This window comes from Chamaea fasciata, unplaced genomic scaffold (assembly GCF_029207755.1).
Source record: "Chamaea fasciata isolate MVZ Bird 193981 ecotype frontalis unplaced genomic scaffold, bChaFas1.0.hap1 SCAF_41, whole genome shotgun sequence".
In the NCBI taxonomy this organism is placed as follows: domain Eukaryota; kingdom Metazoa; phylum Chordata; class Aves; order Passeriformes; family Sylviidae; genus Chamaea; species Chamaea fasciata.
The window spans coordinates 1129380-1143495 of record NW_027094126.1 but is presented as its reverse complement, the minus strand read 5'-3'; the positions used below and the strand labels follow the sequence as shown (position 1 = coordinate 1143495).

At 46.8% G+C, this 14116-nt stretch overlaps 1 protein-coding gene across 1 annotated transcript; it reads right to left on the bottom strand.

Moving 5' to 3' along the window:
• Positions 1-4031: 4031 nt before the first annotated feature.
• Positions 4032-9464, bottom strand: LOC136303721 (keratin, type II cytoskeletal 7-like). Its single transcript, XM_066207309.1, has 9 exons — positions 9009-9464; positions 7818-8032; positions 7412-7472; positions 6698-6793; positions 5949-6113; positions 5744-5869; positions 5279-5499; positions 4992-5020; positions 4032-4504 (listed from the first exon to the last, which is right to left on the bottom strand). The coding sequence occupies exons 1-9, from the start codon at positions 9462-9464 to the stop codon at positions 4032-4034; spliced, it is 1842 nt and encodes a 613-aa protein (XP_066063406.1).
• Between the last annotated feature and the right edge of the window lie 4652 nt (positions 9465-14116).

Sequence of the window (14116 nt, the reverse complement as noted above, 5' to 3'; positions counted from 1 at the left end):
GCCTTGGCTTGGAGAACATTTCCTTGTTCCATTCATTCTGCCAGGATTAATTACCAGCTCAAATATTTACTGGGATGGGTGTTCTCCCTGCTGTGGCTGCGGTTGTGCTGCTGTTCCTGCCTTGTGCTGCAGGGACACGCTGTGGCCAGGACATCTGAGATGATTTTCTGGGAGATGATTTTGGGAGATGATTTTCTGGGAGATGACTTTCCCTCTGTTACTGTCAGAATCCCACCTCTTCCTGCATTCTGGTCTTGGTGCATTCAGTGCAGAGAGATGGTGTAGGAGAAGAAGAATCCCATTGAAGGATCTTAAAGCCCGTCCCATTCCAGGTTGCTCCAAGCCCTGTCCAACCTGGCCTTGGAACTCCCAGGGATGGGGCAGCCACAGCTTCTCTCAGCAATCTGTGCCAGGCCCAGCCGTCACCTTTCTAATCTATAAATGAAGCTCAGGTTGGGTGGGTTGGTGCCGTAAATCTCTCCTATTTTAAAGCTGAATTTATGGCAGAATTGTCCCACCTTGCTCAGGATGGTTGAACTGGAAGATGCTTGTTAGGAAGGGTGGGGAGGTGTCTGATGCAGGAGCAGAGTCTCCCCTCTCCTCATGCTGCTCTTCTGGCAGCACACATTTGGTTTTTGGAGGGGGAACCTTCTGAGTGGTCTGTGTGTCCCCTGGATGACGGCAGAGACCTGCACAGTGCACTCAGCCTGGATGGCTTTGCTTCTTCCCATTCTCTTCTTCATCTCCTCAACTATGGTAGGCTTTGGTTTGGTGTCCTGGGTTTGGTTGGGATGATGTTAATTTTATTCAATTAGTCAACCAAACCCATGACATTTAATAGAACAAAATTCCTGGAATGGTATTTCTAATTTTTTTTTTCTCCCAGAAGAACTTCATGGAGACATTGCTCCAGTATCAAAATGTTTTCTTTGATTATTTTTAATTGACAGAAATCCCAGTTCCCCAATTTGTAACGATTGTTTGAACTTGTTGCTATTGGAAAGAAGGGGGGAAATAGTCAAAACAATCCTTAAGACTGAAAAGGAAATAAAAATAATAAAGTCAAAACAATCCCCAAGATTAAAACACAAAATAAATACTGGGAAGACAGGTAGCAATCCCTTTCCAGGAGAGGATTTTGAGCTTGTTTTACAGCTTTAATGAATGGTTTAAAAACCATTTCAGATGAACCTTTTCCCTTTGCTCCTGTGATAAAATTTTTAAGAGCTGTAGCCAGAGAGAGAAAAATAAATGCAGCCTTCATTTCCCTCTTTGGTTTGCTAATATTATAGCTCAGAAAATTTTGGGTGTTGGCTCCAGGAGGAGGAGGAGGAAAGGAGCTGCCCTTGTTTTGGGTGAGGCAGGATCATCTCCCTGTCTTCTCTCTATTATTCAGGCCAGTAAAAGTTAATTATTCCTCTGAAATTAGGCAGTCACCTCCCACTTCCTCAGTCAGGAATGGGAGGAGTCACCCTTGGTAATGCTCAGAGTATTTCAGGCTCCTGTCTGAGCTCAGCCTAGGGCCCCGCAGGGGCAGCCCAGGCTCGAGTCCTCTCTCACCTGGGGCTGCTTCAGTGTCTGACTTTTATGGTCGGGGGGGAAAGCTCTGGAAATCCTAGGGCTCGCCAGGCCCCAGCCCCTCTGAGCTGGGAATGCCATGCAAAGCCAGTTCCTGTTTTTCCAGGCCATAACGGCAGAGAAGGTGGGGGAAGAGCAATGGGTCAGGTCAGCCAAGTGAGGACCAAACCGCAGCCCCAAAGCAGGGCTTCCTCACCCTCCTCTTCCTCAAGAAACCATCTTTTTAGCAAAACACAACAGAAAGGGACCTTGGCACATGGCCGAATCATGCCAGGTATGTATTGTGAAGGCATGTTAAATGCCAGACCTCCTCACAGACACAAGATCCAAATTCGGAGCAGCAGAGTTTGCTGTACACTTGGCCAAGGCTGAGTGACATCTGGACACCACACGAGGAATCCATGATGTTCACACAATTAACAGAAGCTGCCTGATGTGAGGGACTCCTATTTCCAAATTCCATTTGCAAGTGGTGAATGAAGCAATCTCAGATGGAGAATTCCCCACTGAGGTGGGCTCCATCCCATCTGCTTGGAGCCAATTAAAAATGAAACTGCTGAACTGGGATTCCTCACTGGAGAGAGGGCACAGGTGGAGGAAAAGTATCCACCTCACCCCACCATGGTCTGACACACAGCTGGTCAGAGCTGGATGAAGCATTTTCCATTCTCAGCATAGAAATGACGTCCCCTGCCCTTCCCCAAAGGTGCTGATCTTCTTCCCTGCCTCACCCTTTAATTGTCCCCTTTTTTCAGGCTGCAATTAGAATTTTGCCCTGTGAGAGTGGGGAGATTACTGGGGCTGTGTGACCTGTAATTCTTCCTGGGCTGGAGACAGGAAGAAATCCTCTGTGATAATAACGTCTGCAAGTCGGTGGGGAGAGGCAGGGAGGATTCCTGGGAACGTGCAGGCGCCTGGCATGGGACACCCATGTTTGGGTTAATCCCCCTGCCTGGGGCTGCCTCCAGAGCTAGGAGAGATCCCATTGGTGCAGATGGCCTCAAGCTCAATGTATTTTATGCTAAATTAGACACCTGTGTTTGGCCAGATGAATCACTCTGTGGAAATGTCATTTTTTCCATAAAATAAAACCCCAGCAAACCTGCTGAGCTCAACATGGGAGACTCCAAAACCGGGGCAAAGTCAATCCCACCCCATTATGGCCAAGAGATCTCAGTGCCTTTTTAAGTCACACAGTTCAAATAACGCTTTGTCATCCCCAAAGCCACTAAAGCCAAATTTTTGTGTCTGAAGCACAACTCTGATCCTGCAGCCCTGATCACCAGAAGGGCAGTGCTGAATTCATCTTTACTCAACTGCTGTGACATGGAAGGATCAAACAAATACTTTGGAGGTTGCATCAGGCTGGAAAACACCAATGTGTGGTGCTCAGGGTTATTTTGGAGGTTTCTGAAAATCTTTGACATCGATTGTTAGTTGGTCTATAAATACATTACGTGATATGCTCTGAGGAGATAAATAAACCAGAGATAAATAAACCTGAGCCCCACCATGTCCCAAACTGCCTGTAGAGAATCCAAAGGTCTTTTTGGTTCTTATTTCTCCCCAGAGTATTTTTTTTTCACCTATTTTGTAGTTTCTTTAAATACCATCTATGGAAAAATTGAGAGACAAAATATGTCCTTTCAAAGCAGTTTATTGAGGACACAGTGAGAAGCTGGGAAGTTTGAGCAGTCAATGGGAACAGCTCCATTTGTGCTGTACAAGGTGTCAGCGTGGACAATTTATGCACCAGTAACTTCCCTTGGCATTTTGGGGGGATGGAAAAGGAAAAGGGATGATGTCTTCTAAAAATCAGCACACCTTGAGCCAGCCACCCCAACATGCAGAAGCAAACAAAAATATTGCGTGTTCATCCATAAGCAAATTCCACACACACACAAAAGAAAAAAAAAAAAAAGCTGATGGCTGTGGAGTAACCAACAGGTGCTTTGAAAATTGCTTTGTTTCAGATTAAAGCATAAATTTGCAGCGCGGGGTTTTCTTGGACCATAAAAAGATAGGATAAAAATAAAGGGAGTCTGCTGTTTGCAGCATGTCCTGGGAAAGTTAAGCAGTTAAATCCTCACTCTCTTTTCTGAAATGCTTTGGGAGGAGCTGGAAGAAAAAAGGGGGATCTTGGAGGGGGGAATTTTGTTAATTAATGTGCTCGTTATGGGAAAAGACAGAGGGGGAAGCAGCGCAACAAACAGACCCTTAAAGCTGTGATAACCTAAAGTAAGGATTCAGAAATCACACTGTGCTGAGCACCTGCAGTAGAAGTTTCTAGCGGGGTCTTTAGGCTTGGGGACGCCGAAAACACAGCTCGGGGGGATACATCTGGGCCTAATAAATGTGGGAATGAGTTTGGTGACAAATGTTGCTACTAAGGGGCAGAGGAATCACCCTGCATCCTCTGGGCACAGGGCTGGTGCGTCCGAGCGCTGCTGTCCCTACGGGACCACACAGGGGTCTCTGACAACCCCGAAATTCCCCACCACGCCGTTGTTGCACCCCACGACCTCAGGGCTGGACACAACCACGGGGGGCCCCGCTAGCTGCCGGATGACGCAGCCCTGGTTGCCAAAGCTGAGCACTCCTCCAGCCTGGCAGGGCCCCATCCTGGCGTTCAGCCCTGCGCTCCCAGCGCTGACCACGGTGCGGGCTGGGTACCCCCCGCTGCGGGAGCTGAACCCCCCGGCTTTGCAGCTGACCCCTCCAGCCTGGCAGAACACCTCTGGGATGCACTGCTTGGCCACGGAGCTGAGGACTCTCTTGGGATGGATCCCGGCGCTCCGGGAGCTGAAGCCGCCGGTCTGGGAGCTGTGTCTCCCGGCCCGTCTGCCCAGGGAGCCGTAGCCGCACGCGGCCCCGTTGGCCATCATCCCGCAGTCATCGGGGATGTTGTAGCCGCTGCTGACCACAGCTGCAACAGAGCCCACGGGAGTCAGCAGTTAGGGAGGAAAACTGGAAGGCTTTCACAAGGCAGGTTGTTTCCTGAGTGACAGAACCAACCAAACCTGATTTCCTCCAGATTTGTCCAACGTGTCTGAGCCCCTGCTCCTTCCTACTCCTTCCCCGTGTCCCAACACATCCCTCATGGATCCTCCCCCTTCCCGTGTCGCTGGTGCCTCCCAGGTTCAGTACATATCCCATGATCCCCAGGACATCTCCCTGTTGCCTCCAAGAGTAGAAACTAAAAAAGGGAGAGCAAAAGGGTCTTGAGTTTGACCTCCGCTCACTCCAAAATATGATTTTTTAAAAATTCAAAGGTATTTGAGATTTATGGGGCTAAACTTTCCAGAACTGGAAAAGGGAGGCAGAGGGACCTGGAACTGACAGATAATGCTGTTCCCAAAGGTGTCTTTCATAAAACAAGAAATCTTAATTGCTGAAAATGTGCAGTTACTTACACACGCTCACAGGGTTCCCCACACATATCCTGTGGGGAGAAAAGAGAAACTCACGTTACTCACAACTTCCAGCCACAATCCAGACCACTTAGTCCCTTGTTGTAACACGCCTCACTATCCCTAGGACAGGAACTGTTTTTGCAGGCACCCATGTGGCCTCCATGGCCTCCAGGCATCTCTCCAGGTCCAGTTTCTGTGAGCCTGGGGAGATCTTGGAGGTGTAGAATTCACTTGGGAGCAGGAACTGCCATGGCCTCAGATACACAGGAGGGAAATGTGTCACCCACCTGCTCTCTTCACCCTCCAGCAGAGTCTTGTAGGTAGCAATCTCGATGTCCAGGGCCAGCTTGATGTTGAGCAGCTCCTGATAGTCCCGCAGCATGCAGGCCAGCTCATCCTTGGCCTTTTGCAGAGCGTTCTGCAGCTCAATGTGCTTTTCCCGGGCATCTTTGAGGGCACAGTCCCCACGCTGCTCAACGTCACAAATGGAGGTTTGCAGGCAGGAGACCTGTCAGGGGAGGACAACAGTGCAGGTGTCTGCAAAGCTTCTTATACCAGTTCTTGGACACACTGAGTTTGGATAAATCTGCTCTTCCATTTGCAAACAGGGAAAACCCACCAGCATCCCATCCCTCTCCACCCACTTTTCACATTCCAGCCAGGACCAAGGGCAGATCTCAAGTCTTCTAAAGATCAATGCATCACCTTGTCCTGTGTCTGAGCTGTCCTACTTCTCTGGAAACATCTCCTACCTGCTTCTTGACACTTTCCAGCTCACACTGCAGCTTCTGGATCATCCGGGTCAGCTCTGAAATCTCACACTTGTTGCTCTGCAGGTCATGGCAGAACTTCCCTCTCTTGTCCTGCAGCTCCTGAAACTGGAACCAAGAAACAGGACAATCATCACCTTTGGCCTGTGACATTGCAAGGCACAGACCCAGCTGGACTCTTACTTACCCTGGTCTGGTAGAAAGCATCGACTTCTTCTTTGCTCTTCTGGGCGATCTCCTGGTACCAGCACTCAACGTTCTTGATGATGCTTTCCATGTCCAGGTCTCGGTTGTTGTCCATCTTGACGATGACCGAGGTGTCACAGAGCTGGCGATCAACCTGGGCCCTTTCCTGTGGGTTGGGAAGGGCTTAGTCAGCTCTTTTCACCTCTCAGGCTCTGCAGAGAGGGAAGGGCTGGCACACACAGTGGTTGAGGGATAGAACAAGTCAAGAAATGTCCCTCGGGATGGCTCAGCAGAAAATCCTGAGGCGGAGTGAGTTGCCATCTGTGACTGCTGACCTACATGCTGACCTGCAGCAATTCTGTCCACATCAAGGGCAAGGAATTGGGGTGACTTAACCCTTGGTATCCTCTCATCTTCTGCTGCCTGAGTGATTTAATGACAGGACTGAGCTGGGAGTTGCTTCAGCTCTAATCAGACAGCTGCAATCCGGAGGAGCAAGACGGACGCATCTTTTCTCCAGGGTAGAGTTAGGACACAGCCAATTTCAACCTGGAGCTGCATGAAGGAAGGGGGAACCACCCTATCTCCAGCATAATCATGTTAATTTTATATCAACCTTGTACTTCCAAGCTTTTAATTATTCAGGGATTTGTATGAGACACATCTCAGAGGAGTTTCAAGCAGTAGTTTGGAGCCCCTGAAGGATGAGATAGGACCACCAAAGTCTCGGGGTGTACCAGAGGAACTCACCTCCTCAAACACACATTTCAGCAGCTCCAGCTGCCTCCTTAACAGATCCACCTTCACCTCCAGTTCTTCCTTGTTCAAGAAGATGCAGTCTGCATCCTGCAAGAGGAGAGACACAAATTCCAGCCCAAACCTGGCTGTGAATGTTGGAGAAACACACAGAGGCAACACCAACAAGACAGAAATGTGTCTCAACAAGATTTCAAGAGAAAAAAGGTGTGAGAGGGTGAGTCAGGATATCCTGGTGCCTCCTGAAGGAAAATGAAACCATTCCAACAACTTACAGGAATTAGTTGATTTATCACTTAGGACGCAGCTACAAAACCACAATTGACTAATGAGTATTTAAACACAATTTTTTAATATTCTTCAAATGATTCCTGCTTTTCTGATGTCCAAGAATAAAGGATATGGAGAGACAGCCAGAAATAACTTGGTGTTCTGGTGTGACCTGTCCTGCTCTGTCCCCCTCCCACACTTCAGGAATGCTTTTGAGGCAACAAAACTGGTGCTGTAGTGCTGATGATGTAAACTTCGAGGAGACATTATTTTTACTTTCTACGTGCCTTTTTTCCCAACCCTGTGCCTCTTTCTAAGTCTCCCTCTAACTCAGCATAACACTTTTGTGAGCTTTGTTAATAATTAACTATTTCAGCCAGGTTTGCTCCGAATAAACCTGCTGCAGGTGTAACGATTCATGTCATTTGAGCTTCTCACCTTTTTGAGTGCCACAAACTCATTCTCCACAGTTGTGCGCCTGTTGATTTCCTCTTCGTACCTGTTGGAAAAGGAGGAGAAAAGGGCTGAGGAAGGAAAAATGCTCAGACACTCAGACTTCAACCATCAGGCATAAATGACAATAACCATCAGGTATAAATGACAACTCTCTCTTGATGGGACTGCCACAGGGCACTGCCAGATCACTGTCTAGAGACATTAAGCCATCCCAAGATCAGAAGCTTCTTCATGAGCAACAACAACATTACCAATGCAAAGAGCTTACCAGTGAAACACAAGAATGTGGCACTCCCAGAGGGGACATGCCACAAATCTGGGAGAAGTTGCCCGAGATGAACCAGAAAAGCAAAACGCCACCAGCTAGAGGAGTCCAGAAGGTTCTTACTTGCACTTGAACTCCTCCACCAGCTGGCTTGTGGCACATTCCTCACTGCCCAGTTTCTGCTTTTCACACAGCAAACAGTCCAGGCGCTTCCGCAGGTCACAGATGTAATTCTCGAAGTACAGTTCCAGGTTTTTCCCTTTTTTTGGCAGCACATATTGCTGCAGGAGGCCCCACTTGGTCTCCAGCACTTTGTTCTGCTGTTCCAGGAATCGGACCTAAAGGCAAAAGATAGCAATTATTCAAGTAAAGAGGTGAAGGCAGGGACTCAACACCTGTTTAAGTCTCTGCTCTTAAACACAGGTACAGGAGTGGGATTTTCAGGAAGTTATCTGAAAGTTGTCCACCCTTATTAAGAAATATTTATGCTGTGAGTCTGAATTATTTCAAAATCTGGAATTCAGACATCTAAATTATTTAGAAATCTAAATGTTGTGTCTGCATTATTTAAAAATCAAAGAGTCCCATGTCTACATTATTTAAAAATGCAGGAGCCTGGTGTCTAAATCTGCATTTCTTAAGAAGTATTACGATCAAAACTCCTCCAGATAGTACCTCTGATGTATTTTAGAATAAAATTGAGTCCCCAGATAGTGAAATTGCTTTGTCTCTGTTTTTTCTACAAAGGGATCCTTGGGTGACAGATCAGATTTGATCTCTAACCTTTACATGTCTGGATCAAGATTAACCACCTTTGCCTTCAGGAAAGTTTTTGGAGCTGTCGCTATATTTAAAGTCAGAGAGAGGAGGGAATTGTTGGAATTATTTAACACAGGACAGAAAAATGAACCTTGTCAGGGCTGTAGCTTCCACCTCAGCTGCAGCAAGAAATCCAATCTGAACTGAGACTGTCCAAGAGAAGACACCTTCAAGAAAGGTGCAACCAGTGCAACCATGGCCATGGTTCAAAGGCCATGGAATGCCAGAACAAGAACAGGATTGAAATGAGCCCCATTAAAAAAGATCTCTTAAATTAGCTCTTAAAATTATTACTAGTTATTAAAAAATATTAGAATTATCTTAAAATTCTCTGTGGAAGGCTGGACCCCTGTGTGGACCCAGCTCAAGGATTCATGTCTGAGCTTGACTGGGGCTTTGGTCGACGGACTCAAGGCACAAGGTGGGTTTGGGAGTGGGTTGGTCAGGTTTAGTTTTCCTCGAGGAATAACAATACTGGAGCAGGTCTGGACTCACCTTGTCGATGAAACAGGCAAACTGCGTGTTGAGGGTCTTGATCTGCTCCTTCTCCTGGCAGCGAATCTCATGTTCCAGCGGGTCCACTCCAACGCAGAGGGGCTTCAGCAGCCGCTCATCGATGCAGATCCCTTGGATGCCGTCGGCCTTGCGCTCGGGGTACCCCCGCACGATGCTGTATCCCCGGGGGCCACACAGGCCAATCCTTCCTCCTCCAACGTTCCCGTAGCCCATGCCTGCGAACCCCATCTCCCCAAGGCAGCCGGTGCCGCAGCCCCCGTTGACGTAGGAGATCCTCCTGCTCCCACCCAGGTTGCAAACGCTCCTGCTGCTGTAGGCGCCGCACCGCACGGGCTGGCTGGCGGACGCGGCGTAGCTGCGACCACAGATCTCCGAGGCTGAACTGAAGCCTCTTCGTCCCAGGACAGATCTCACCGTTGGTGCCTGCCTGCTCATCGTGGCTTATTTGAAGGTGGAATAGCCAAGTTATGGAGCTGCTCTGGTGCAGGATAGGAGCAGGGATCCCACTGAAGCGACGCAGGGATGCTGTCCCTTATATATATTTTGGGAAGCTGGCCTTGATAGGATCAGGACATTAATTTAGGTACTTAAGGGTTTGGTTTGCCTGGCAGCAATAAATGCTCCTCAAAATGCAAACCAGCCCGGCAAATAGTAACTACTGAGGAAATAAAAAGGAATCTAAAAGTGCTCTGTTTGCAAGTTGCCTTCGAATACATTACGGTTTGAAGTGCTCCCCTAACTTAGTGCTAATTATAGTTTAGGAACATTTTTGAAGGAACTCTTTGTGATTTGTTTGCAGTGTGTCGTTTGGGGTTTTGTGTCTCATAGGGCTGTGTGTGATGGGATGTTTTGCGGACTTGCACTTTGTGGGGGTAATTTCGCAATTTTGGGTGCGGAAAAGTAACTCAAAGGAAAAATAAAAGAAGAAATTTAACCATAGAACAAGAAGCACTGTTGCAGTTGTGTTGTAATGGGTCGTTTCTGTATCTGAAACGCCAGTGAAACACTGAGTTTAAGGTCTGGATTTGTATGCAAGGACTCAAAGTATCTCCAAGCTACATGCACAGAATCATAGAATTCTGAGGATTCTGGAAATGCACAGAATCCTGGGAATGTGTGGTATTTCAAGATTACCTTCCCTGAAACACCGGTGAAGCAGATTTCATCTGGGATCTGTGACCTATTTCTGTTTGCTCACAGATGCATGTTCTGTGACATCAGTGACAGTTTTTTTTCCAGAATCATCCTTCAAGTTCTTATTTCTCACAGTTAATTTTCTTGGCTTTCACTATTCTGGAGCTTCTCCCAAGGGCAGGTGTCAGAGCCCTTTCAGATTCACCTCCTGGAAGTCTCCATGGGGAACAAAAAAGGAACAATAATCTGTTCCAGTTTGGTGTGATCCACCCCATTCACCAAGTGATGGCTGAATTTGGATGACTTTGCCAGACATGTCCTTGAGACTCCACAGGGAGACAGCTCCAAGGCAGGGAGTCCCTGGAGCCATGCTCAGGGGAATGGGGGTAATTTGCTCTCCGCAGGGGCTGGGCTTTCTGCACCAACAGAGGAAGTCCTAATGAGTGGATTTGGCTGGACAGCAGGGAAGGCTCTGACTCACACCAGGGAGATGAATCCCTCTCTCTCCTAATCACCAGCCCAAGGAGGTGAGGCAGGAAACCTCTCCAGGCCTTCTCCAAACTGGCAGTTGGAAAGTCAAAACAAAAGGGCTCTTTCAGCTCTTTGTGGATGAAGTGTTTGGGAGAAAAAAAGGACACTGTAGTTCAAGCAACTGAACACCCTTGGTCCTCCCTTTTGAAGGGAGCAATGCTTGGAGGAATCTCCAAATTTTACAGTGGGATGGCAGCTGGAGACACCAGGTTCTATGTTCCCTCATCCTCATTAACCTTCTCCAAAAACATTTTCCAAGTGTCACGATTGTAAAAATTATGCCAAACCTCCTCCAAACACACAACTTTCTAGCATCAAGTGCTTGAAAAGAAGATGCACATGGAAACCGCGGGATGTGACTGCAGCTCCAGGATCCTCAAAACCATTAATTGAACTTGTAATTGCAACTTCTGCAAGTTTGAGGGGCTGGTGGTATAAATTAGTTGTGTAAACTGCTACTTTTGCTGTCTCCAAAAGGGATAATTCCAGATATTTAGAATGTTAAGATTACACCTTTGTTTGTAGTAGTTCAGGCTTACAGTGTAAACTGGGCTGCCAGCACAATTGGGAATATCAGATTAAACAAACATGAGAGTCTTCAGGCTGAAGTTTGGAACTTCCATGGTCCTTGACCTTCTAAACAGATTTATCAGAAGCAAAATGCAGATCTGACTCCAAAGAAGAGCAGTTGTTCCCTGTGGAGGAAATCGGGCTCATCAGTCAGACTGAAGGTGTTCCTGCTCTGCACCCCATTATCCCAGTCAGATGTGTGGGAGACTCTTGGAATGCAGCATAGGCTGCAATTAAACAACTGTGAAACAGCTGTGCTGCAGCAGCCCTGGTTCCCAAACTCACCAGACCTCACTGGGCTCCTGAGAGGAAAGAGATTTTGGGTAAAGTTGCTCAGCATTGGGTAAAATTTGTGTTGGCCAAATTCCTGTTGTTTCTTCTGGATCCCTGTGGGAAGGCAGCTTCATTTAATGTCTTCTAGGTCTTTCCAAGGAATAATAAGTGCTGCATAAGACCTCAAGAATAACCAATTTGTTTTTGTGAATATGGACGTGGGAAAGAGGAGAGCACTCTGAAGAAAATCCTGCAGCTTTTTGACTCGAAGAAAGGGAAAAAGAAAAAAAAAAGAAAAAAGAAAGAAAAAAAAAAAGGGACAGAGTGAGGAAACCAAAAAGGAAAATATTTTGATGAGGGGTTGGATGAGCCATTTTGACAACTTGCAATCGCTTCCTTTGTCAGCATTTCACTCCCTGAATGTGCTGCCGAAAAGGGAATTCATTAGAGGAACAGTGGCATTCTCTAATTTGTTTGTTGCCTCTGGAGATGAATCCGGACGAGCTCTCAGAAGGTGTTTTATGCGATAGTCTCAAAGGGCTCTGTTATTATCCTTAGCCATTGAGAGCTCCTCACAGTCAGGTTGGACCATGGCTGGAACCTGCCAGTGCCACCAACATTTGAAGCATTTCTTGGACTGTGTAGACTCTTGTCCAAGTCATTCATGACATGGATGATGTCCATGATGGAGGATTGATTTGATTAGTGCAGCCTCTTGTATCCTAAAGCCAAAGTTATCCAAGGCAATTCAGTCTGGTCACGTGTTTTTGCCTCTCATTGACATCCCCCTAATCCATGTGAGTAGTCAAAGCTGAGATTTTCAAGGGATAGTCCTCATGAAATTCATCAAACACTGGGCTCGAGCGCACTTTCCTCCTTTCTTCAGCCATCAAACTGGCCATGGATTCTAATTTCCTCTTTGAGACTCCCTCTCTGGCTTATGGAAGGAGATCTGGCATCTCCAGACGGTGATTCATCACCTCCCAAAATAGGCAATGGAGGCAAGTGGGAGGAATACACCTCTACAGCTCTTTCCCTCTGTTCTTCCTGGAGACCAGAGGCCGTCTAGACAACCAGACACCGGCCCCAGCGCCTGCTTGGGAAGGTTGAGGGAGGTGAAATGGGTTCCACCCTTTGGGCACTAAATTTCTTCAGCACCTTTGAAGTCCTAATGAGAGCCCCAACATCCCACGCTCTGGATCCTCTCGGCTCCCGGTGCTGCATCGCCCGATCCTGCGATTGGAGGCATCAGAGCTGAGGCTCCCAACAAAGCAAAGGCTTGGTTTGATCTTCCTCCTGTTGTTTTCTTCCTCCCGCAGTGGAAATGAATGCAGGATGTATGGGAATCCTGGATCAGGATGGTGTCCCACAGCCTGGCACAGCAAAAGTGGTAGAAAAGGTGAGAAAAATGTCTCACTTGTTAAAAGGCTACAGAAATGTCCCTGTAAATCCAAAAGATCACTGATCTCTTCCAGTTGAAGTGGTTTTCCAGTTGAAGAGATTCCCTGAGCTATCCCAAGGAAGGAACTGCCTGTGGAAAGTGGGAAGAGTATTCAGCCAGAAGGAGAAAAGCTCTTCCTTTTGTTATGCCAAAAGTCCAGTGCCTAAGTAAAGGATTGGCTAGGATTGGCTAGGTTTGGATTGGATTGGATTGGATTGGATTGGATTGGATTGGATTGGATTGGATTGGATTGGATTTGGGAGCTTTGGGCGGTGTTGCAGAATGTCTGATGTTCAGGGAGGCCAGGCTGAAGTTCAACACTTGCCAAATTAGCTTATCACATCTTGAAATGGTGATAGGGGAGTTTGGAGGCAAGGAAATAACCCTAATTCCATGTCATTGCCCTGATTTATTCTCCTCTTGCATAAAAAGTGGGAGGATGGTCTGTTTCCAATGGGAAAGCTTTGGAGATCAGAGCCCTCCTAATGAATATTTATACCTATTTGATTGCTCTTTTCTTGTCAAATCTTTCTTGTGGTTTACGTCATTAAAGATTGAGACTGACTTATTTTGTGCTTCTCGTATTTGATTGGGAAATATCTTCTTATCACATGAGAGTGTGGGGGGCAGGAAGCTCTTCCTGTTCTGAATCCTGATAATTTTGCGAGGAAAGACTTTACTCTGAATTTCGCCTTTGGTAAAATGTGTCTGCCCAACCTCAGGTTCATTTCTTTGTTGTGCTCTTTCATCAGTTTAATCACGAAACACTTTAGTTCCTTTTTGATTATTGATTTTATGTTGATTTATGTTACTCACTTCTGGTTTCTTTTTTAATCTGCTCAAATGTACAATGGAAGAAGATCTCCCTTTGATCTTTTTGAAAGCCTGACTCATTTTCATAGAACCTCAAAAATGATGTTGAAAAACCAACCAAGCACATTATGGGGCTTCCCCCCCCACCCCCCAACACCCTCTTCCAGCAGATTTTGAAGAGATATAAAAAAATGTGTTTTGTCATCACATGTCTGTGGCAGACACAATATAAAAATACAAAGACTGAGATGATTTCGTTCTGTATTTTAAAACACCCATTGAATTCAGGTAGGAGTGAAATTTGGAGCAAATCATCTTAAAAGAG